This window comes from Rhinolophus sinicus, linkage group LG05, assembly GCF_036562045.2.
Source record: "Rhinolophus sinicus isolate RSC01 linkage group LG05, ASM3656204v1, whole genome shotgun sequence".
NCBI classification, from domain to species: Eukaryota; Metazoa; Chordata; class Mammalia; order Chiroptera; family Rhinolophidae; genus Rhinolophus; species Rhinolophus sinicus.
Genome location: NC_133755.1, coordinates 61,814,156 through 61,837,425, shown reverse-complemented (window position 1 = coordinate 61,837,425; position 23,270 = coordinate 61,814,156). Strand labels below are relative to the sequence as shown.

At 41.7% G+C, this 23,270-nt stretch overlaps 1 protein-coding gene across 1 annotated transcript in view; it reads right to left on the bottom strand.

Annotated features, from left to right (window-relative positions):
• The window catches only part of KCMF1 (potassium channel modulatory factor 1), a 68,004-nt gene extending 45,424 nt beyond the window's left edge, over window positions 1-22,580 (bottom strand). Inside the window, exon 1 of the mRNA XM_074332257.1 lies at window positions 22,388-22,580. Coding sequence (XP_074188358.1) covers window positions 22,388-22,403 — 16 coding nt within the window. The 5' untranslated portion in view covers window positions 22,404-22,580. The remainder of the gene's footprint in view (window positions 1-22,387) is intronic.
• Window positions 22,581-23,270: the final 690 nt, after the last annotated feature.

Genomic DNA, 23,270 nt, shown 5'->3' with positions numbered 1-23,270 from the left:
ACACAACTGTAATTCCACATTTCACTCTTGTCAGACCATAAAGAACTGCATTCAGTTCTGGGTGTCTTGTTTTAAAATGAGAAAAAATACAATATATTGACAAAACGGAAAAGAATCTAGAAACTAAGGGCTACTTAGCAGAAGAACTGAGAGTAGCCAATGGAGAGGGCTTGTGACAGCTTCAAACAGCTGCACAAAGTAATGCAGGGTGGCTCAGTTGGTTAGAGCCTTAGCTCTGAACAACAGGGTTGCCGGTTTGATTCCCATGTGGGCCAGTGAGCTGCGCCCTCCACAACTAGATTGAAGAACAACAACTTGGAGCTCATGGGCCCTGGAAAAACATACTGTTCCCCAATATTCCCCAATAAAATTAAAAAAAAAAAATTGTTTAGAAAAAAAATAGTAGTGCACTTGTTCTCTGTGCAGCTACTGAGGTCAAAACCAAGAGGCACTAAAAGCAATGTGGTATCCTAGAGTGGATCTTGCAGTAGAAAAGGGATATGCTAGAAAAGGGATATGAGGGGGGGAAAGTTGTAAAATCCAAAGAAGCCTGCAGTTTAGTGAGAATAATACACCAATGCTGCTTTCTAGGTTTTGACAAATGTGCTAAAAATATGTTAACAGTTGGGGAAACTGGGAGAGGGGTATATAGGGGAAGTCTCTCTAAAATCTTTGCAACTTTTCTACTATATAAATCTAAAATTGCTACAAAATAAGTTTATTTAAAAAAACAAACAAGGAGGCAGATGGTTCAATGAATGGCTCTCAAAAAGTGTAGTGAGTACTCTATCAATGCATGCACAGATTTGTGTTCAGAGATTAGACAGACTGAAACATACCTTTGAAAGGATTTCTGCATATTTCATAGAACACTGTACCATCTAAATTGGAAGTCAAATGAATTTAGTAGGACCACTAATCTTGGAGTCTGTAAATCAGAATGTAAAGAACAAAGCTAAGGCAAAGGGATCCATCAACACTAGAAAAGTAACAATCAAATTTGCAATAATGTTGCAACTGATTTTTCTAGTTTTGAGGACCCCAAAGCCTTCTCTAAACTTTTTTTAAACTATAGGTCGTGGCCCAGTGAAATTAGTTTAGTCATAGTAACTCTCACTGGCAGGTACCACTCCCAGGAAGCCATTTTTTTGGGAACTCAATTAGGATTATTTTTGTTCTTCACAATTAAATGGAGGGCTCTACTGGCATTTATTGGAGAAAGGTGCCAAAGCTGTTAGGCATCTGGAAAGGCAATAAAGAACTGTCCAGCATCCCAACAAGATATTCCAAATCTCCTACCAGACATTCAAGTAGGAAATTTAAATAAAAAAAATTTTTTTTAACTATTTACACACAGTACTACCAAACTGCATCTCCCCATAAACATAAAATATTTTTTGGAGCTTTAGTAAACACTTTCCAGGCATGTCTACATCCCATAAGTTAAGAAAAGACTGCTTTGCGTCATTTAGAACTTTATAAAAGACTGTTTAGCATTTCAGAAAATCCTGATGACGAAGCTGTCTATAGTAGCCGAATTTCCAGTACAGCATATCTGTACCAGGCTGCTTTTATAGCTATAACTTTCTAATAGGAAAGAGTGATTCCTCTGAACAGATTTATTTCCAAACATTATTAAGTTAGCAGGGGCTTATGAAACAGAGGGTTCTTTCTAAATTTTATTAACACTAAAAAATATTTCCCATCAAGGTCAAACTATATGTATATTTAATTTTTTGTGGCAAAATGATTAAAAATCTATGCTGTGAAAATATTAAACTTACTTATTTTGAGGTTGCTATTCTTTTTTGCTCTAATGTCCCCCCAAGTCTACTGCTTGGCTGTTACTGTTTCTTTGCCAATCCATCCTCTACTCCCCACTGCCTATCACAGGATAGGCTCTCCAGGGGGTTAAGTACTACAGACTGAATGTAGGTTGCTGATAGTGGATTCCACCAGGTCTTCTGGGAGACTTCATCACTTCCTTATCTCATGCCAGGTCATTACATAGGTAATTATTTTGACACTACATTTACAAATAAGGTCACACTCACTGGTGAGTGATACTAGTTTTGTTTCTCTATGTTGACAGTCTAATTTGTCTTATGTTATCCCTACATCAAGTAAGATTCCCTCTTTCTATTATCATATTTTGTTTTTATTTATTCTAACAGTTTTTATTCTAGTACCTACATATATCTCAGCTCTCTCATTTTCCTCCATTTTTATAGGGTATGTCTTCTGACCTTATTTCCTTTAAATCCAATCATACTTATTGTAAATAGGTATAGGCACTCAATTACTTCACTAACATCTAAGGTAGTTGATAACTTATGTATTAACTTGATTTCATGAAAACGAATAGAGTGGTAAAATATTTGTCCCAAAAATAAATAAGGCACTGGATCTGACAGGATTGAGAATCACTAATTTAGTGGATCTAAGTCAGAATTTCTTGGAAACTGAACAGAACTGAAAATTATCAGAGTACACCGCCTATAGCGCACTGTTCCATGGAACTTTTGTTTCCATTATGTGTGTGTTTCCTGAGAACTATGAAAAATGTATTTCTTGCTATAAGTCAAGGTCAAGTAAGTTTGCAAGCCATTGTTAAAGTGCACCCCCAATAAGTGAACAGCCCAGTGGCCAGCAATTCTCCTACAGGTCCTCACTCACTCCGTGCTGGCTTCACAAAGGTGGCCCCCCTCTCCTGGGCTCCTGTCTTACTCCGTGGTCTGTTTCCCACCTCCATGTTCTCCTCTTCTCTCTAAAGCAGATGCTTCCACCTTCCCCACTTCCCACACGTATATCTTCAAGTCATTCCCTCAAGTTCTTCATCTTTTCTGTCTTAAAAGCAAGCAAGCAAGCAAACAAACAAAAAGCTATGAGCGTGGTAAAAGGCCAAAATGTGCCGTTTTTAGGGATGATGCAATCCAGAAGGCAGGAAGAAAAGGCAGAGATATAGCTACAATAAAAATGAAAATCTTGTGGAGGAGCCAAGACACCATATAGAAGGCAAATGTGACTGAGAAAAAAAGGCCTACAATATAAAAAAGGTTAAGACTGGGAACAATTACAAAGAAACATGCAATTCTATGAGGGAAAAAAGTGAGTGCAACATAAAATGTTAAATGAAAATGAAGTCACACACTTATCCTATGACCTAGCAATTCTCACTTCTAGGTACATACCTAGACACTTTCTAAATTATCTCATTAATTCTAATAATTTTTTTTTAAATTTACTGGGGTGACAATTGTTAGTAAAATTACATAGATTTCAGGTGTACAATTCTGTATTATATCATCTCTAAATCCCATTGTGTGTTCACCACCCAGAGTCAGTTCTCCTTCCATCATCATATAATTTCTAATAATTTTTAAAGAGGCTCTTAGGTTTTCTAGATATAAAGTAATATTAGCAAAAGAAAAGATGATTATTTTCAAATGTTTATTTATAGTGATTATTTTGTCTTAATGTATTCACTTGACTAGTTCTTAAAAAGTGTGATATTACTTGAGATGGCATCTAAAGACATGTTATTTTATTGTACATTTAGTTGGAAAACCAATATCTTGCAACCACTATGCAAAAACAGATCCAGGCAGCTTACATCAGTGATTGTCAGCGGAGGGACAGGCTGACACTTGAACCCACTGGGACAACCAGACATTATGGGCCTCTTAATGTGATATAGTAAGAAGTATTATGAAACATTCTTACCAAAACAAACATCAAGTCTCTAGAACTGAGTACCACTTGAAAGGATATGTTAAAATGACATACACCTGCAAGCCAGAATGTGGGAAATACTGTCAAAGAAATGACTCAGTCTCTTCCACAAATAAATTTTATTTTTAAAAGAGGGAGGGCTATTATAAGTTAATAGAGACTTTAAAGGACACACTAACCAAATGTAATAATGTGGGCCTTGTTTGGATCTTGATTTTAACAGACTAACTTTAAGAAGACATTTACTGAGACAATTAGGAACCTGAACGTGAACTGGATATTAGATAATATTAAAGAATTAATGTTAATGTTGTGAGGTGTGATGATACTGTGGCTTCCTCCACACACACATGCACGGTCACATGGTGCATCCCCTATCAGCTGGAGATAAATACTGAAATATTTGTGGGTAAATGATATGCAGCTCTGGGGTCTGCTTTAAAATACTCAAACCCCAAAAAGAAAGGAGACATAAAATTGTTATCAAAATGCTGATGTGTTGAAACCAGGAAGTAGAACAGGGAGAATATTAATAATTACGTGTTAATCTCAGGGTTTTTTTTTTTTTTTTAAATCTTAGAACAGAAAATAAGAGATACAGAATCATATCCTTAGTCCTCTCTTTACTGTAGGTTACCACTAACCTACGGATCAACCCTCTCTGGGAGACCCAATCAGTGATGAGTTCGTCTGACATCACCATCCAGCACCTCTATCCTGTTCTCGGAGACACTGACAGACTGTGTCTGATCCACCCTAGTGAAGGAGACATAACACCCATGGCAACACTTTGATATACCAATGTAGAAGCCTCATCAGAAAGGTGAGTGTGGTATATCCTCTCTGGACCCTGATCACCACTGTCCTTCACGGGCCGTTTCCTTAGCAAAATCGTTCTTTCCATCGCGGTTCTTAAATTCTCCCTTGTCTTTTCCTGCCTTGGCCGCCTGATTACGTACTCATTTCTGCCCACTCCATTGGTCTGGAATATCTATCCATGCAAGACCCTTCTCCTCTGTGCCCTTGCCTTCATCTGAACACTTAGATTCACGGACTGTCAGAAAAGGAAGAGATTTCATAGCTTTCAGTGCCCTATAATTTTAAGTAAGTAAACCTTTTAGTAGCTCCTGTATTTTTATATTTTCTGCCCCATTACGATGCAAATACCTTGAGGGCAAGGAACCTATGTTATATAAGGAAATATACCTTGTACACTGTTAGCACTCAAATTATATGCAAAGAATTCAGAAATGGTAAATAGCTATTTTCTATATCCAGTGACAATGATAAAGACAGCTCAAACAATGAGTGCTTACTATATGCCAGGCACTATTCTAAACATTTTATATATAATAACCATCAACTACAACCACCCTGAGATTACTAAGCGTTACATCCACTTTGTGAAATGATGCACAGAAAGACAAGTAACTTACCAGAGGTCACAGTAAGTGACAAAGCTGGGGTTTGAACCAAAGTCCCATTCCTAAATTTACTATTCATCACCTCAGGAAAAAACTTGAGTAAACAGGAAACTCTTATCCACCGCAGAAGTCTAGCCTCAGAACACCTATAAATTAATAAACTCTCTCTGAGCCTGCAGTTTGGGGGCACTTCATCCCAGCAGCATACACAGTAGAAAACAGGCTGGAATACAAGTCATGGTACCTGAATTCTCGTCTTGACTATGATCTAAAGTAGGATGACTCAGCCCTTCTAGACTCCAATTTTATTTGGGAAAAAAGGAAGAAGGTTGATTTCCTTCTAGACCAAAACGTCTATTATTCAATCTTCCTCTTGATTTTATTGGAGAGAAAAGAACTAAAAGTAATTCATCATCCAGTTGCCAAACTGGCCTCATTCCCACAGTGAGCTCTCCTGGCCTGGACCTGTCTCACTGCAGCACTGGCACGAGAGATACACTGAGCTTTCTGCCTCTATGCTGTCTCTTTCCTGCTACTTTGGTTAAAAAGAAAAGGTTCAAAGGCTCCCCAAACAAACAATTACCTAATAAAAGGTTTGGGAAACTCAAGCCACAACCAACCAGAGAGAAGAGCAACACAATCACATAAAGTCTAGATCCCTAATGATATACAATCAACTGAACTCCAGTTTATTCATCCAAATGGCCCATCCATCTCCACTTGAACATCTAACAGACATCTCTAACCTCATGTGTCTGAAACAGAACTCTTGACTCCACCTCCAAACATGCTCTGCCCCTCCTCCTGCCTTCCCCATCTCAGTAAGTGGCCTCTTCTCACCCACCTGCTCTCACCAGACAATACCAGCAAGTCCTGTTAGCCCTACATTCAAAGAATTAAATTCAAATGCCTCACTATGACCTATAATGCCCCCACTTAATCTGGACCCAGTCTTCCCTACCTTATCTTCTCTACTTCCCTTTGCCTAGTCAGCTCCAGCCACCCCGTTCCTCCAACAACCTACTTTATTCTCACCCCAGGCCTTTTTTTTCCTTTTAATTTTTTTATATTAGTTTCAGGACCCCAGGCCTTTTATACTTGATGAAGTCTGCTTGAGAGGTCACCTCCTATGAAACGCCTTCCTGACCCCCCTTTCAAAAAATAGCCACACAGACCACTCAAATGCCTCCCATTACATTCAATCTTTATTCCCTCACTCTGCTTTATTTTCTTCAGAATTTTGTCACTAGCCAAAATTACATTTTTACCCCGCCCCATTAAGATGTAAGCTCTATACTAAGAACTTCCTCTTACATTACTCTATCCCCAGTTTCAACAACAGTGCCTGGCACAGCATTTGTTGAATGGAGTTCCCCATCCTCTAGTATCTGCCAAACCCGGCACCAAGTGCTAGAGGTACCTTAGCTGTGGATACCTCTCCTTCCCTTCACAGCTGAATATTTAGGTAGTGCTCCCAACTTCTCTTTATATTCAGGATTTAACACACTGCAATCTGGGCTCAAGTTAAGTTCCACAACTTTCCTCATTCCAACAGCCCCAGCCAATACACACTTCCTGCCTTATCTTCTTGACCTTTCTGCAGCAAAACTGACCATAACCTCCTTCTGGCAAATCACCTTCTTAAGTTTCAATGCCAATACTCTCTCCTGGCTACTCCCATTCAGTCAGTCTCCTGATCCTTAAATCGTAAATGTTAGTATTCCCAAGAGCTTAATCAGTTTCCTCTTCTTCTCAATCCATAGGTTCTAACCATCACTGAGCAATCAACTCTACTACTATAGATTTATCTTAGCCCAGACCCCTACCTCCTGAATCCCAGACCCTCATGTTCAACTGCCAGTGGACATCTCTACCTGGATGTCCCACAGGTACCTCAAACCCAACATGCTAAAAACGGAAGTCACTTCTCTTTTCCCTGCTTCCCACCTCCACCCTCAAAGCATGCTTCTCTCTACCCTAGATAGACGGGTCTTGATGGAACTGCACACCCAATCAAGCCAAAAGCCTGAGTTTTCCTAAACATTTTGTTCTTCCACAATCTCTATGCCTAATCAATCACCAAATATGTCTCCTTCTTGCATCCACTACAGCAATTATCTTATCTTGTGATCACTTACCCATCTTCCTTCTCCCTGCAAGTCTATCCCTCAGAGCCTATCTTTCTAGCACACAAAAATCAGACTCCTGGATTCAAATCTCCTTAAAACTCATTACCATACTATCTCATGACCATACCAAATTTCCTTAAAACTCTCCATGACCATACCATCTTGACAAGGTTTTTCTCCTCGCACTAGTCCCTCCCTTGCTGCTCCAGTAATGCCAAATTTCTCCTTGTCTCCCCTCAAAGGACACCCTTTCTGTTCATGTCTCTCCTTGGGACATCCATCCCTACACCACTGACCGGGCAATGCATCAATTGCCAGCTCAAATGCATGACTTCTTTCAGGATACCTTGATGAATTCAGCCATGAAACTGAGAAGCCTCCTCTACCCTTTCACTATGCCTTTAAGTATAAATTTATTATAGTTCTTAATACACTGTATTACAGTCACCTGTCTTATCTTAGACGGTTGGAACTCACTTTGTTTTTTGTCCCCAGTCTCTAACACAACATCTCCACGTACAGAAGGAATTAAATACATATTTACTAAATGAATGGATTAATAATGCAAAGGTCAGCAAACGACTGCCCACTGCCTGAAGAAAATTTTGAAGAGTAATATTCGGTGATACCTGAAAATTGTATGTAATTCAAATTTCAGTGTCCATAAGTAAATATTTATTGCATCAGAGCCACGCTCATCTGTTTATGTTTTGTCTCATGGCTGCTTTCATGCCACAACAGCAATGTGGAATAGTTGCAATCGAGGCCATATGTCCCACAAAGCCATATTTGCTACGTAGCTCTGTACAGAAGTTTGCTGACCTCTGCGTGAAATATAAATGAATATGGGCTTTGGTTTCTGACAGAACTTGATTCAAACCCTGGCTTTACCACTTACTATCTTTGTGACCTAAAACAAATACCTAACCTCTCTGAGACTCAATTTCCTAATTTGTAAAACGGGGTAACATATTTTGCTAAGCTGTTTTGAAATTTATATTAAGCCTTTTAAGTGAGGTCCTGCTGTAGGAACCAGTCTATAAAATGCCTGGTACAGGGTATAGCTTAATGTTGAGAACCCCGCTCTATCAGACTGTGTGACCTTGGGCAAGGTACTTCACTTCTCAGTGCAGCAATTCCCTCATGTATGAAACTGGGATAACAACATGTATCTCACAGGACTGTTGCGAGAATTAAATGAGGTGGTACATGTGAAATGCCGAACACCATGCGTGTCAGATAGTAAGCACTCAATAAATATTACTATTAATATAGCATATGCTTGGTTATATTAGTTTCTCCCCTCCCCACCTCTTCATTTACTCCACCTTATATCCCTATTCAAAGAGGCCTACACCTAAAGGATAAGTCAGTACCTGCATGATAAGTGTTATTACAGAAGACGGGTGGTCAGGAAAGGGTCTTTGTGGCTTCCAAGTCACATCACAATCATGGTTTTCCTCTTAGCAATCTGACTGATCATCTCCCTTCTCTAGATGTTTTTTCCTTCCTTAGAAATCTAGCCAATCCCAGGCTTCAGGATAGGGGGCTAAAAATTCTTATCTCTAGCCAAGATCTCTCTCCTGAGCCCTGGTATAGTATTTCTCAACTCCTGATTCCTACCTAATGGCTTATTATCACCTTAAAAAGCTGAAGATTACTTTTCCCCCCTCTCTCCCCTCCTACCTTCCCTGTTTGCTACAATAACCTGCTGTTCTTCTAGTACCTGGCTGGTTTGTCCTGAAATTATACTTTAGTCCTTGCTTTCTTGCAACAAGACCTTATTTCAAGTCATCTTCTGTCTTTTTGTTCCTACTGCCATTGGCTAATTCAGGTCCTTTTAACTTCAAATTTATTTCGTTAAAAAGCTTCTAACTGGTCTCGCTGCCACAGGCACTAATCTATCCCGCACACATCGCCACACTAATCTTCCTAAAACACACCACTTTTCATCACCTTTCTCTACTTAAAACTTGTGCAGTGCCCTCTGTCTTCCCTCCCATAATCTGTATGGATGAAAGGAAGAGATTGACTTTAGTGTGGCGATCAAAATCCCTCCCTGTCTACCTTGCTCCAATCCTTTCTAACCTTATCTCCCACATTAAAAATACCATCACGTTACATTTACGCAGTGCTTTTACCTAACTTAGAAAACATTCTTACATGTGCTGGCATTTCATCTCTACACAACCTTGGAGAGAAGCTAAACAGGCATTAGTATCCTTTTACAAAAGAGAAAACTGACTTCTAGCACTGAACTGAAAGTCAGAACAAAGGATCCCTGTCCCATTTTCCCCTAGGAATCTTAGGTAAGTCAATCAATCTTTCTAACATCTCACTCCCACCACTTACATATAGGAGTCTTCTGTTCCAGAAACTCTGGTCTCAGTGTTGTCCCATCCACCTCCCTCCAACACACTTCATGTTTTCTTAGCTCTGCACTTTATCTCCTACCATTCTTTCACTTGGTAGACATCTTCATCCCCAACTCAGATTACTATAAAAATACTTGAAGTTATTTCCTCAAGTGTTGAGTTTAAATTTTACCCTTTTGGAAATGCTTTCTCTCTGATACCCAAAAAACATTCTATTCTACTTGTCAACACTATGAAACTTGTAATCAATTTGACACTTATTGCCCCAATTATACTACAGCTAATTTATTTTATATGCTTAGACCTTCCCATATCCCCCTCCAAGAGGAAAAATAGACAGTACCTATCACAGCACCTTGTACGTAAGGACTCAAAGCTCTGAATTACACAGCCTAGGCCAGTGTTTTTCAAATAGCAAGTCACAACCCATGAGTAGAAAGTGAAATCAATCTAGAAGGTCACAACTAGTAGTTTTGTTTTTAATGACACAGAATAAACAAATAGAATACATCTCTCATAGTAAAGATGATTACTGTTTTGTGAAACTCTTATTACATATGTATATAACTATGGGTAATATCAAACACCTTTTTTACTATGTGTTATATTTTTTTAAAGTTTGAAAGCTGCTAATGTAGATGACCCAATTTCTAAGTTCCAGGGTTTTACAATCAAACCAGGGAGACATCTGCTCTCCACCAAACTGCACAACCTCAAGGACAGAATACAGATACGTACAAGGGAGCTGAGGAAGACAAAGCTTAAAAGAGTGATGAAGTGTAGGGGAAAGTTTGTAAAGAAATGTTTCTTAGAGGTGTTGGAATATGCTGCAACACTAGGTATTCAGTTTCTCGTCTCTGCCATTTGTTCAGACAAAAAGACCCTTCTATAGAAGAGCTTCTAAAATATACGAGGTGTGATCAAAAGCTACGGTGAATGTTTAAATTAAAAAATTTATTACAGTAAAAGACACATTGCCATTAATCCCCCTCAAAATACTCCCCCTCGCTTCGAACACACTTATCCCATCGTTCTTGCCACTTTCTGAAGATGTTCTGGAAGTCCTCTTTCGTGTGTCTTTAAGTTGCGCTGCTGTGGCTGCCTCCATGTCCTGAATCAATTCAAAATGTTTACTTTTCACAGTCATTTTGACTTTGGGGAAGAGCCAGGAGTCGTAAGATGCCAGATCTGGTGAATAAGGTAGATGAGAACACACCGTAATGTTTTTGACAGAAATTGTCGTGCCAGAAATGATGTGTGAAGGTTGCCAGTTCAACTCCTGGAGTCCCGCAAGGGATGGTGGGCTCTGCCCCCTGCAACTAAGATTGAACACGGCACCTTGAGCTGAGCTGCCCTTGAGGTCCCGGATGGCTCAGTTGGTTGGAGCACATCCTCTCAACCACAAGGTTGCCGGTTCGACTCCCGCAAGGGATGGTGGGCTGTGCCCCCTGCAACTAACAACGGCAACTGGACCTGGAGCTGAGCTGCGCCCTCCACAACTAAGACTGAAAGGACAACAACTTGACTTGGAAAAAAAGGCCTGGAAGTACACACTGTTCCCAAAAAAGTCCTGTTCCCCGTCCCCAATAAAAAATCTAAAAAAAAGAAAGAAGTGATGTGTGACACAGAGCTGTCATGATGGAGGATGATTTACAGCACTTTAAAACATACCTCTCAACCATAGCTCATACCAGACTGGTTGCACCAAACAAGGTAAAACTTGTCACACATAGCTACAATGGTTTGACGTTCCACTTCCGTGTTGAAGATCCCTGCCTTTCCGTTTGAAGGCACTCAGCAATAGTAGTCACCATATATATTTTTTATCACAACAGAAAGGCTCCATGTCACACATTGCTTCTGGTACAGCAATTTATGTCAAATAAAAACATTATGGTGTGTCCTCATCCACCTTATTCACTGGATCTGGCACCACGCGACTTCTGGCTCTTCCCCAAAGTCAAAATGACCGTGAAAGGTAAATGTTTTGAATTGATTCAGGATATCAAGACAGCCATGACAGCGCAACTAAAGACACTCACAAAAGAGGACTTCCAGAACTGCTTCAGAAAGTGGCAAGGACGATGGGGTGTGTTCAAAGTGAGGGGGAGTATTTTGGGGGCGATTAATGGCAATGGGTCTTTTACTTTAATAAATTGTTTTATTTAAACATTCACCACATTGTTTGATCACACTTCGCATTTCTCAAAGCACTCACACTAAACAGCCCTCACTGCAGCCTACAATATAAGAGATGCAGGAACTGGCCCTGGCCATGCCAACTTCGTTTCCTATCTCTTTTACCCCTCAATCACTTTTCTCCATCCACAGTGGCCTCACTGCTGTTCCCAGAACATTCTAAGTTTCAGGGCCTCTGCACTTGTGTACCCTCAGCCATCTCCTTCCTCCTTTAAATATCCTCATTCAATGTCCCATCTTGAAAGGCTCCCCAACCACTGTAGCTAAAGTAGGCCCCCACTCTCTATTCTCTTAACCTGCTATGTTTTTTTATAACACTTTTCACCTCCTAACACTCTGTTACATATTTATTCTTTTATGGTTTATTCCAGGGATCCATAAACTTTTTGTATGAAGAGACAGACAATAAATATTTTCAGCTTTCTCACAACTATTCAACTCTGCCATTGCAGCACAAAAGCAGCTTAGATGATATGTAAATGAGAAGACATGGTTGTAGTGCAATAAAATTTTATTTAGAAAAACACCGTTTGGCCCGCCGACCATATACCTCTGCTAGAATGTGAGTGTCATGGGGACAGGAATCTTGTTTTGTTCACTATGGTAATCCAGTGGCCAGAAGAGTGTCTGGTCCCAAGTACACTGTCAATAAATATGTGTTGACTAAGTAGATAGTATTAGTCTGGAGTCGGAAGCTATACTCCTCTTCTACCTCCTCAAGTGACAATAACATGATATTCAAGAAGAATGAGGCCAAGGCCAGCAGTTCTGTGTCCCCTTGGATATCACACCATGAAAGATGGTCCCACAATCACTGTGTGCCCGTCACCAGCAGTAACCATCTCACACATAAAACGCCTGCGCTCACAACTGGGACTTGGGAGGAGCCTGGTAAGACACAGACTGCTCCGCTCCACTCCCGGAAGTTCTGATTCAGGAAGTCTAGGGTGGGGTCCAAGCATCTGTCTTCCCATCAAGCTCCCAGGTGATGCTGATAATGCTGGTCCTGAAGCACTTTAATGAGACCCACAGATGAGAGCACCCAAACACTACGGTACTAGCATTTTCATGCTACTAAAGACAAGGAGAGAGCACGCCACAAATTCCTGGTGTTCCAGTGATCAGGCTGCAGGGGGACTAAAACGGAACAGGACCATAAAACTGACTGCAGTCAAACAGTTGTTTCAGTCAAATGAAGGCAGACGACACTGGGTCTTTGGTTTTTAACAGACTATCTTCCAAACACTCTATTTTTCACTTGCAAAGTTTTAACTGACTAAAACAATAAACCAAATAGGTCAAAGAGAGAAATTACCAGTGAGTGGCTAATCTTGATAGAGGGCTAAGTATTCGTTCCATAATCGGTTTCCTTAAAATTAAGGAAGAATGGGCCAGCCTGGTGTCTCAGGTGGTTAGAGCTCCGTGCTCCTAACTCCGAAGGCTGCCGGTTCAATTCCCACATGGGCCAGTGGGCTCTCAACCACAAGGTTCCTGGTTCAACTCCTAGAGTCCCGCAAGGGATGGTGGGCTCCGCCCCCCGCAACTAAGATTGAACACGGCACCTTGAGCTGAGCTGCCTCCCGGATGGCTCAGTTGGTTGGCGCGCGTCCTCTCAACCACAAGGTTGCCAGTTCAATTCCTCGAGTCCTGCAAGGGATGGTGGGCTGCGCCCCCTGCAACTAGCAATGGCAACTGGACCTGGAGCTGAGCTGCGCCCTCCACAACTAAGACTGAAAGGACAACAACTTGACTTGGAAAAAAGTCCTGGAAGTACACACTGTTCCCCAATAAAGTCCTGTTACCCTTCCCCAATAAAAAAAAAATTAAGGAAGAATCATAACCACCTGTTTTCTACTTTTAGATGACAATTTTTTTCTAGGTGGATACTAGAGATCCAATCTCATTAACAATGAAATACACCTACAATAAATTACCAAAAATGGTAAGTCTATCACACTACCAGACAGAACCCCCAACTATCCTCTGAATTCACTGTAATAAAACTTAAAACAATTTTTACAAGTTCTACATTTGTAAATGCAGGGGACTTTAAAATAACCCCCAAACTCACATTAAAATCACCCAGAAGCCATTACTTACTCCTCTAATCTGCACAACCCACAAAGTGATTAGAATTTATATACATTTGTAGCTGTTTATAAAGTGGGTTTCTATTGTGATGGTTATATATAGCTAAAGGTTAAAAAATAATTTTAAGGTGAAAAAGTAAGGTAAAATCTAGGTTCTTAGGAGAGAAATTCAAGAAGCAGAAATCCAGAATGGTAGTGAATGGACCATTAAGTTCATGGCCATACTGCATCAAAATGTACCTACAAAAGATACAGTGTATAATCAACAATGAATTAGCAGATACCCCAATGCACTAGTCTAAAGATGATTTTCTGCTAAGATCAAGTGCTTTGGGTGAAATGTTAGCATCTGAATGAAAATGTGCCAAGTATAAAATATACATTAAATTTTTACAATTTTGTAAGGAAAAAAGAATGTAAAAACATCTCAGCAAATTTTATGTTGATTACATGTTAAAATGCTTTTTGGGTATATTGGGTTAAAGCATTAAATTATTAAAATTAATTGTACCTCCTTAGTTTTGTTACTGTGGCTACCAGAAAATTAATATTTCATGTAGCTTGTACTAGATTTCTATTGGACAGTGATGGTCTATTCCAATTCTGTAAGTAGATTTGCTATCTCTTCCTCCTTTGGGTGATTTCTAAAAAGCTTATAAAAAATGACATAGAGCAATGAATGAATATGAAGATATGCAGTATGTCTGAGATGGAGTAAAGATCCTTGCTCCTGGCCTAATGTAGGAATGCCACGGGTCAAGTGCTCACCCACTGTCACTTGAAGTTCTAATCATCATTTTTCTAGGGAAGGAAAGAGTAGTTCCACCTCTGTGACCACCATGTATATCTGTATCTATAGCTGTGCAAACACACTGCACAGTTTACATACATTTCAAACTGCAATTAACTGTTATCAGAATCCCTAGCAGTGTTCATAATGTCGAGCATAAGATCTCTGATTACAAACACTACCTGGTTCTCAATACCCAACCACCCCCGGCCCCCGGCACGTATTTCATTTTTACAGAAAAGAAGGGATACATCTGTAATAATTCCCACAATCCCTACCTGTTTTACTTCAATGTCTTTAACTCCTAATCTAGAAAGCTTCTCGTGGCTTGCATTGCCTAACTTCTACAACCATAGAGAACAAAGAATACTGATACTGGTTGAAAAAGAGTAACGGAAGTAGGATCTAGTTACCCCAACAGTTGCTATATAACCATTAGGAATTTTCAAAAAACTATACTGAACAGAAAAATTAAACATTTAATCCCTTGAGCTCCTTTCTCTCCAAGTATCAAAAAGATACTTAAAAACTTATCAGAAATAACCTATCTGAACATATATTAACATATGTAGATAGATGTGGGTTGAGACTTCCACAGTCTAAGGACAATTCTGTTAAGGAAATAAATGTACTGCTGGGCAGAATTAGAAGTAATTGTGAAACTTAAATGAAAATAAACTTTTTGTAAAAAAAAGGAGGGGGTTGCAAATATTGCCACAAGATTAAAACACTTACATGATTTAATTACCCTGTCATAAAATATAAACTTCAAGGACTAATTCCAGCACACTGGAAAGAGCCACAGCCTGTGCAACAGGAAAGCATTTAATTCACAAACATGTGTTTCAAACCCACTGAATGTTATCAACCTGCAGGGTCAACAACTTGTGGCAAATTCTGGAGATGACTTTGAGTGGTACTCAAGTAAGTAGTCCATAAACATTCACTGAATAAATGACTGAATGAACCAGAAAACTCATGCACATAGTGCAATTGATATGCAGAACTCATGGCCAGTTAATCTGAAACCAGAGCCAGAAGTATAACAAAACAGTACCCCGGATCTAGTCCTAGGCCACTCCCGCCCAGGAGCCAGCTCCCCTAAATTACATTCATTCCATGTAATTTATTCATTGCCTCTTACTTTTCTGAAAGGTACGAGTCTTCTTTCCCACAATTTACTTCCCTCTTAACCAGCTTCCCCAGATAAAAACAGAGGAGAGCATTTTCCAGTCTCACCATTTTTTAGACAATATTAACCTCTCTAACAATCACCCACAAATGTTCAGTGGACCTCCCAAAGGTCAGACAGTATGCTAGGCGGTAGGGTGCAAAGGTTATGTGTAACACTATACGACCCCTCAGGTAGCTTGTGGGAGAGGCAGACAAGTAAACAATTACAGCAGAAAAAAATGCCTGGAGAATAGATAAAGCAGGAGTGCCACCAGAGGGACCCTTAACTTTGCTAGGTGGGAGGGGAGCGTGACAGTCTTAAACAAGTCGAAACTAAAAAATAAATTAAAGTCGAATATACCCATGACTGCTCTAAGTCAACTCATTAACTTAGCATTCTAAAGTGACTCTTCTAATGAAAATCCTCTTTCTTACCCTAGTAAAAGTTGAAGTTCATGACATTGGCACTGAGTGCTATCAAGAGAGGAAAAAAACCCCACAATTCAATAGAAGATAATGTGCAAAACTAATTAGTTATAATGTCGAGGCTCCACCCACTTATTGTCCCTCCCAGGTGAAAGTGACCGCATTGATCCACTCTTGTGATTTCAGTTGGTTTTTTCTAGCAGCAATGCTAGATTTGCAGAGATCCATCCTTACTTTCTTCCTGGCACCACTTGTGGCCATTAGCCAAAGTCTACTGGACTGCAGGTTGGGACTGTGGCCATAGATGAGATAAACTGACCAGGTACATGAACTGGATGGACCCACACTCTGCTTTGTTACTATTCAAAAAAGAAAACTGAAAACACAACTAACAAACACTAAAGGGGAGGGCAGTGAGAGAGAGTAGGGATGGTACCCTGGAATGCGCTTCCCAAGGCAAAGCATCTCTTGCTGGTTTCACTGGACACTGAGTTTTCACCTCCCGGTACCCAGCTCTTAGGATGTTTCATGAGGCATGAGAGTTGGTTTGTTTTGGATTCCCTGTGGCTACAGATCATTTCCAAGTTTCATGTCCACCTTGCCTAACTTTTCTCTGCCAACGTCCTCCTGGCCTCTTGTCCTTCCCAGCCCAGAACACCCCCTTTTCTTCACTACTTCCTTCCTTACCATGGAATCTACGTAACATGTCCCCATAGGAAACTGTCTGCCTTATCCATTTATCTTCAACATGAATCAGGAGATGGCTAATATTTAAAAACTACCCCATTTAAAAAATGCTCTGATCTGTATACCTCTTAGGGACTCTCCTCAATTTTAATGAATAACTTCAGTGAGTGGAAAAAAACTGCACTTATCATTTTAAGGAAATGAAAAACATCATGGCTCCTAGCGCAACATTGAAATTAATAATCTTTTATAAACAAAGATGTTTAATTACGAACAGCATTCTACTTTTAACTTTCATGAATATGAAATACAGAAAATGTTTCAAGTCCATATCCATGAAAGTTGCCCGAAAGCAACCTTTAAAATGTAATAAAAAACATACCATTTCTAGGATAATCCAATGATGCCTTAACCGTCATTAAAACAACTTTGGAACCTCCAGTTAAACAAACAAACAAACAACAAGCCTCAGCAAATGTATATAGATGTTATAAAGCTGATGTTTTGAAAATTAAATTACAACTCCTAAGTGCAAGGATTTATTTTTTAAAACGCTGCAAGCCTTATATGAAAGGATTTGTTTGGTCATTTCACATCAGAAGTTTCGTAAGTTTCTACTGTGAAAATGTTTTCAATCTTTAAACAAGATTGCTGCTAATACATTTTAAGATTCTAAAAGTAAAAGGAATTTCTTCCAAATTAATCTCCAATTTAAAAAAGGAAAATTACATTTTATTACATTTTAACTTAAACACGAAAGTCAAAATATGGGAAAAATGGGCTTCAAAATCAACTTCATATGAAATCATGAAATCAAAGACCCCAGAAATTAAAATATTTACATTCTCATCTTTCTTTTACTGAAAGTCAAGGTAAATGTAATTCATGATTTATTGAAACTGAAAAAGTCTAAGTAAGAATCTCATAATCTTTTAATAGATCAGTTAAAATAAAATAAGTCGTCTGACATGATGGCAGATCTTTTCAGTGGGAGTTAATTTACTTTGCTACAGGAAAGCAAAAGTCACATTAAAATCACATGCTAATTACCTATCCTGTCTTTGCAATCCCCAAATCCTGAAAATAAAATTATTGCAATTCACTCTGGAATTATCTGTATGTGTTTTTAGTGTCAGATTGCATTTTCAGAACAGAAAATTTAAATCTACCAACAAAAAAGTGTTACAATTTCAAAAAATGGTACAACTTTCAAAAGCTAGATTAATAACCTGCCTACTCTTGTACTTAACATCTTGAAAATAAACAGTATCAGGTGCTTCTGAGAATTACAGAACAATGTGATCATGTGTCCATTTATTCACTACCATTTTTACATATGAAAATCTTCTAACACCTAAGGGAAATACAAACCAGGTAAAAATAAGCACTCAATTTTAAATCTCAAATAATTATATCCAAAATCAAGAGTAACCCACAAAAATTTAAGGCACTCAAGGAAAAAGCATTAGAAGTCACAACAGAATCCCTCTCTGAACTTGGGCAAATTTAGTAACAAAAAGTTGGTAATTATTTTGTCATCAATTTGTTTGTCCCTTCCTCATGGAATGCCTCACATTGTGCTGTAGAAGCTGTACTTAAGGTGAGGAGCTGTGTCTCATTTATTCATCATCACATTCCTTGGGAGCTAGCAGAGTACCTAATACATAGTAGCAACTGAAAAAAGGTTGAATGATTTAAGGCAATAAATGTATTCCTAATTCCAGGTAATCCAGTAGATTCCAACTCACACAAGAACATTCATAACTTTATTTTGGCTAATAAGCACTGAGTAATTTTATGTTTTATTAAAATTTGCAAAGCTTTTAAATGGATTTTAAGCTGTGAATATTTTTTAAAGTATTTAAAAGAAAGTATGCAGTGAAACATTAAAAAAACCTTACAAATAAAATACAAAATAACTGTTTTCACTACTTGTAACAGAGCTAGATGGTGCTGGTATGGTGAACATAAAGTGATTAGGCACTAATGTAAAATGTTTGTTAACACAACATTACAAAGTGCATTAAGCGACCCTGGCATTCCGACTGGGAGAGTCATAATGGGCAAGCAGGAGACTTGATGGAGAGTACTGCCATCCCCTCAGATGGGGTCTGGAAAGGTGAGAAGCCTGTGTCCCACCCCTTGCGAACAATTACTCGTATCCCTATCTACATAGTGCAGCTGGAAACTGAGGTACAGAACTGGTTTAGTCCATGACTTTATTCCCCATTTACCCCAAAGAAATGAAGGAATACCACAGAGTGGGCCCTTTCTGGACTCTGACAATTCCAGTTCTATCAACTCTCTAAAGCTCTAGTCTAGAGCAAAAGTAGGCAAATTATAACCCTGGGCCAAACTGGGGCCAGATTCAGCCCCCTTCTGTGTTTGTAGGGTCTGCAAGAATGGTTTTTACATTTTTAAAAAGAATCATATTTCATGACACGATAATTATATGAAATTCAAATGTCAGTGTCCATAAAGTTTTAATTGGAACACGGTCATGCTCATTCATTTACATGTTGTCTATTGCTGCTTTTACACTACAACGACAGAGCTAAACTCACAGCTCACCAAACCTGCAATATTTACTACCTGGCCCTTTACAAAAGAAGTATGCTGACTCCAGAGCTAAAGCACTTCTCTATACATCTCCTTTCTCAGAAGTGTTGTCCACTGCTTCACAAGGTAGAGACTCTAAGCTTGACAGATGTCCATCTTGGAGCTGTGTTGTCTAAAGTTACATCATTACATATACATTATTTGGTACAACTCATTAGGGTGGGCAAAAAAGACAAAGTAACAAATTATGTGCACGCAGAAGGCACTGAAAAGGAAGCACAATACAAGTACATTATAGGCAGCAAAGTTCAGATCTTTTACCGGATTACTACATCCAGTTCTGGGTCCCCTGCTGAAAAGAAACAAGAACTACAGAGAATTTGAAGGTGGATAGATGATTAAAAGAGCTCAAAAATCATACCACTAAAGAAATGCTAAAAGAAATGGGATTAGTTGGCCCAAAGAAGATAAAGGTGAGAAAAGAACTAAAATAGTGAGGATGTCAAACTCTACAATTGTTGATAGGTTAAATTCCTACTCATGAAAATAACAGCAGCCTGAACTATTCCACAACACATGTATATAATGAATTAAATGTATTAAATGATTTTTCAATGGGACTGCCATTTCTGACTTAGGCCATAAACTAGACCCTTAAAAGATAATCACTTGTCAAATACTGTAGTTAAGTCTTCAACTGATGTATTGTAACAATGTTCCTTTTTCAGAAACATCTGGCATTATGTAAGTTACCAGAAAAGGTGTGCTATTAATGCCCTAAGGTTCAGTAATATCTGAGTAACTAAAAAGTAAATTTCAAAACTACACAGGACCAAGTAGAGCTTAAATTACAGAATTTGTTACATCTAAGAATACTGGCACTGTGGGATTTCAATTATTCTAAAAGATTACTGAGGGTAAAGGAATCTTCCTAGGATACCATTTAACTAGAATACTCAATCTGGAACTATCTGGATGTTTTCCTGAAGCAAGGATAATGGGTCTCAAACACCCTTGTCCCATTGCTGATTCTGTAATTTTAACTCTCCCAGTTTTTATGAGGGCCTGCAGCCATTGTTCATATTCACTTTGTCTTGAAGGTGGTCAGTGTACCCACAACTACAATCTAAGATAAACTTTAATATTCCAAATTAAAACTTGAGGTTGGCCGGTTAGCTCAGTTGGTTAGAGCACTTTGCTACTAACACCAAGGTTGCTGGTTCCATCCCCGCATGGGCCACTTTGAGCTGCACCCTCCTTTAAAAAAAATTAAAATAAAAAAACAAATTTTATTATAACTTTAATTGCAATTTCTCTTAAATTACAGAGATAGGAAATATGTTTCTGTTGAGTAGGGAAAAAATGGAAAATAGGCATTTGTTTCAAAATATTTCTGAGCCTAAATACCTTATTTCAAAATGTCCACACTTGTACACAGCAAGTGAAGAAAAAATATTTCCTATTCATTTTCTGACTTTTAAGATACAGAATCCTTTAACACAAAAGAGTCAATCTCAACATTGCAATTAGTAATGCAAATACTGAAATCTGCTCTAAACATAATTTTAATCAATCTGAGTTTTTCAACCTCGAAATTCTAAGGCCTGTTATTTCCCTAAGAATATCCTTCCAACGGTGTGAAGCACACACTTAGCTGACTCACTAAACTTTCTTCACTCCTACATCACCTACACAGGATTTAAAAACCAAGAGTACACAATACTTTCAAGCCACTTCTACAATCTTGCATTAACCTTACCAGGATAAAGTTTTTGCTAAGTCTCTTTCTTAATACTTTTTAAAGACCTGTGGTAGTGAAACAAAGAAAACACAACCCCCTCCCCCTTTTCTAAACCATATGGCAGTGAACTGAAGTTAACTTATTTTTTACCAGCTAGCTCAACGCCTATATATCAGCCCCTAAACATTTTTTTCTTTGTGCCTTGGGACTGGGCTAGAGCTATCTGCTTATTTGCAACTGTACCCGAATCATGTTTTTAAAATCACAAAACCTAGTCCTAACCATTAACAGACCTAACCATGGTCATTTACCAAAACCTGGTTTAGGTAGGTGGTGCACACCAAACGACGGGCCGGCACGGAGCGAGTCCGCTCGGACCAGGTGACGGAGCAGGGAGTTTGCTCGCTGCGGCCGGGCCGGATCCGCCCAGGGAACTTGGTTACCCGAGTCCAGGGACGCGCCGAGGCCTAGCCGCGAGGCCGGGCAGCGAGGGCTTCCCGTTCCCCGGCCGCAGAAACTACCGCCCGCCCCGCGGTCGCCCGTAGGCAGGGGCACTCGCCATCGTCTCCCCGCGACCAGACGCGCCGGCCGGGTCCCAGGCCGGCTCCTCGGTCTCCTGCCGCCGCCTGCGGCCCCGCTCGGCGGCAGCGCCGGGCCCTTCCGGGGCGGCGGGCGCGCTAGGCCTTGCCGGGGCCCGCGGCTCCCGGAGCGGCCGGGAGGGCCGCGGCGTCCGGTATCAGTCCCGAGGGCCGGGCTCCCGCCGGTAACGGGCCCCGCCGCCTCCCCTCCCCCTCCCCCGCCCCATGACAGTGCAAACCCTCCGGCCGGCCCGACCGCCCCGCCTCCGGCACCAGGCCCAGCTCAGGGCCGCGGCCGTGGCGGCTGCAGCGGCGGCGCCGCGGCTCTCCGCCGTCTCTCCCTCGCTCTCGGGCCCGACGCTTCGGGCCCAACTCGGGCCCAGCCGAAGTCTCCACCGCCTCCCAGCCGCCCTCCGTGGAGCCTGGCCCGGGCGGGGTAGGCCGAGGCCCGGGTGGTGGGGGTGGGGGCAGGGGCTGCTCTCACCTTCATGTCGGGACATCCTAGTTCAGACGGTGGCGGCGCGGCCCCTCCCGGGCTCCGGTTGCAGTGTCCCCTGCGGGGTCCCGGCGCTACCCGCGCCGGCCGGCCGACTCCCACTCGACTCCCGGGCTCGGCCGCGGGGGCGGGGTGGGCAGGGGAGCGCTCCCGCGGCGGCGGCGGGGAGGCGGCGCGGGGCGGGAATGGGGCCGGGCCTGGCCGGGGCTGAGCTCCTCCAGGAGGCGGGTCCGACGCCGCGGCTCCGCCGGCGCCCGCCGTGACTCGGTCACTCTCCGGCCCGCCGGCTCCCGGCTGCGGCGCCGCACTCCGCAAATCCCGCTCCTCCCCGCCCCTGGCCCACCCCCCGCCCCTCTCCCCCGGCTCCCGGCCGCCGCCTCCTCCTCCTCTTCCTCCTCCTCCGCCTCCTTCCGCCGCCCGCACGCGGGCCCCGCCTCTCGCTGTCCGCGCCGGGCCCAGCCGCCCCGAGGCCCTGCGGCCCGAGGGCGCGGCGGGGGCGGCGTGGCGGCGGCGGCCCGCGCTTGCCAACAGGCCGCGGTCGGACGCGAGCCCAGCCTCGGTCTGGCCGCCGCGCTGCGCGTAGGGAGGAAGAGGAAATGCCCGGCCGCTGGCGCCCGCTGCTCGCCGGCACGGCCCCTCGGCGCGGTCTGGGGGCGCCAGGCAGCCCCGAGCCAGGCTTGCGACCTGCTCGGGTCCGGGCTATCGGCTGCCCCGCCTCTGGGCCGGGCTGGACGCGGGCGGCCAGTGCAAACCCGCGGCGAGCTGCGACTGGGGGGCTCCCGCCCTCGGGCGCGTGGCTGCCAGGCGGACCGCAGGCGGCGAGCGGCGGCGACCCCGGACCCCGAGGAGAGGCCGCGGTCCGCCTCGGGAC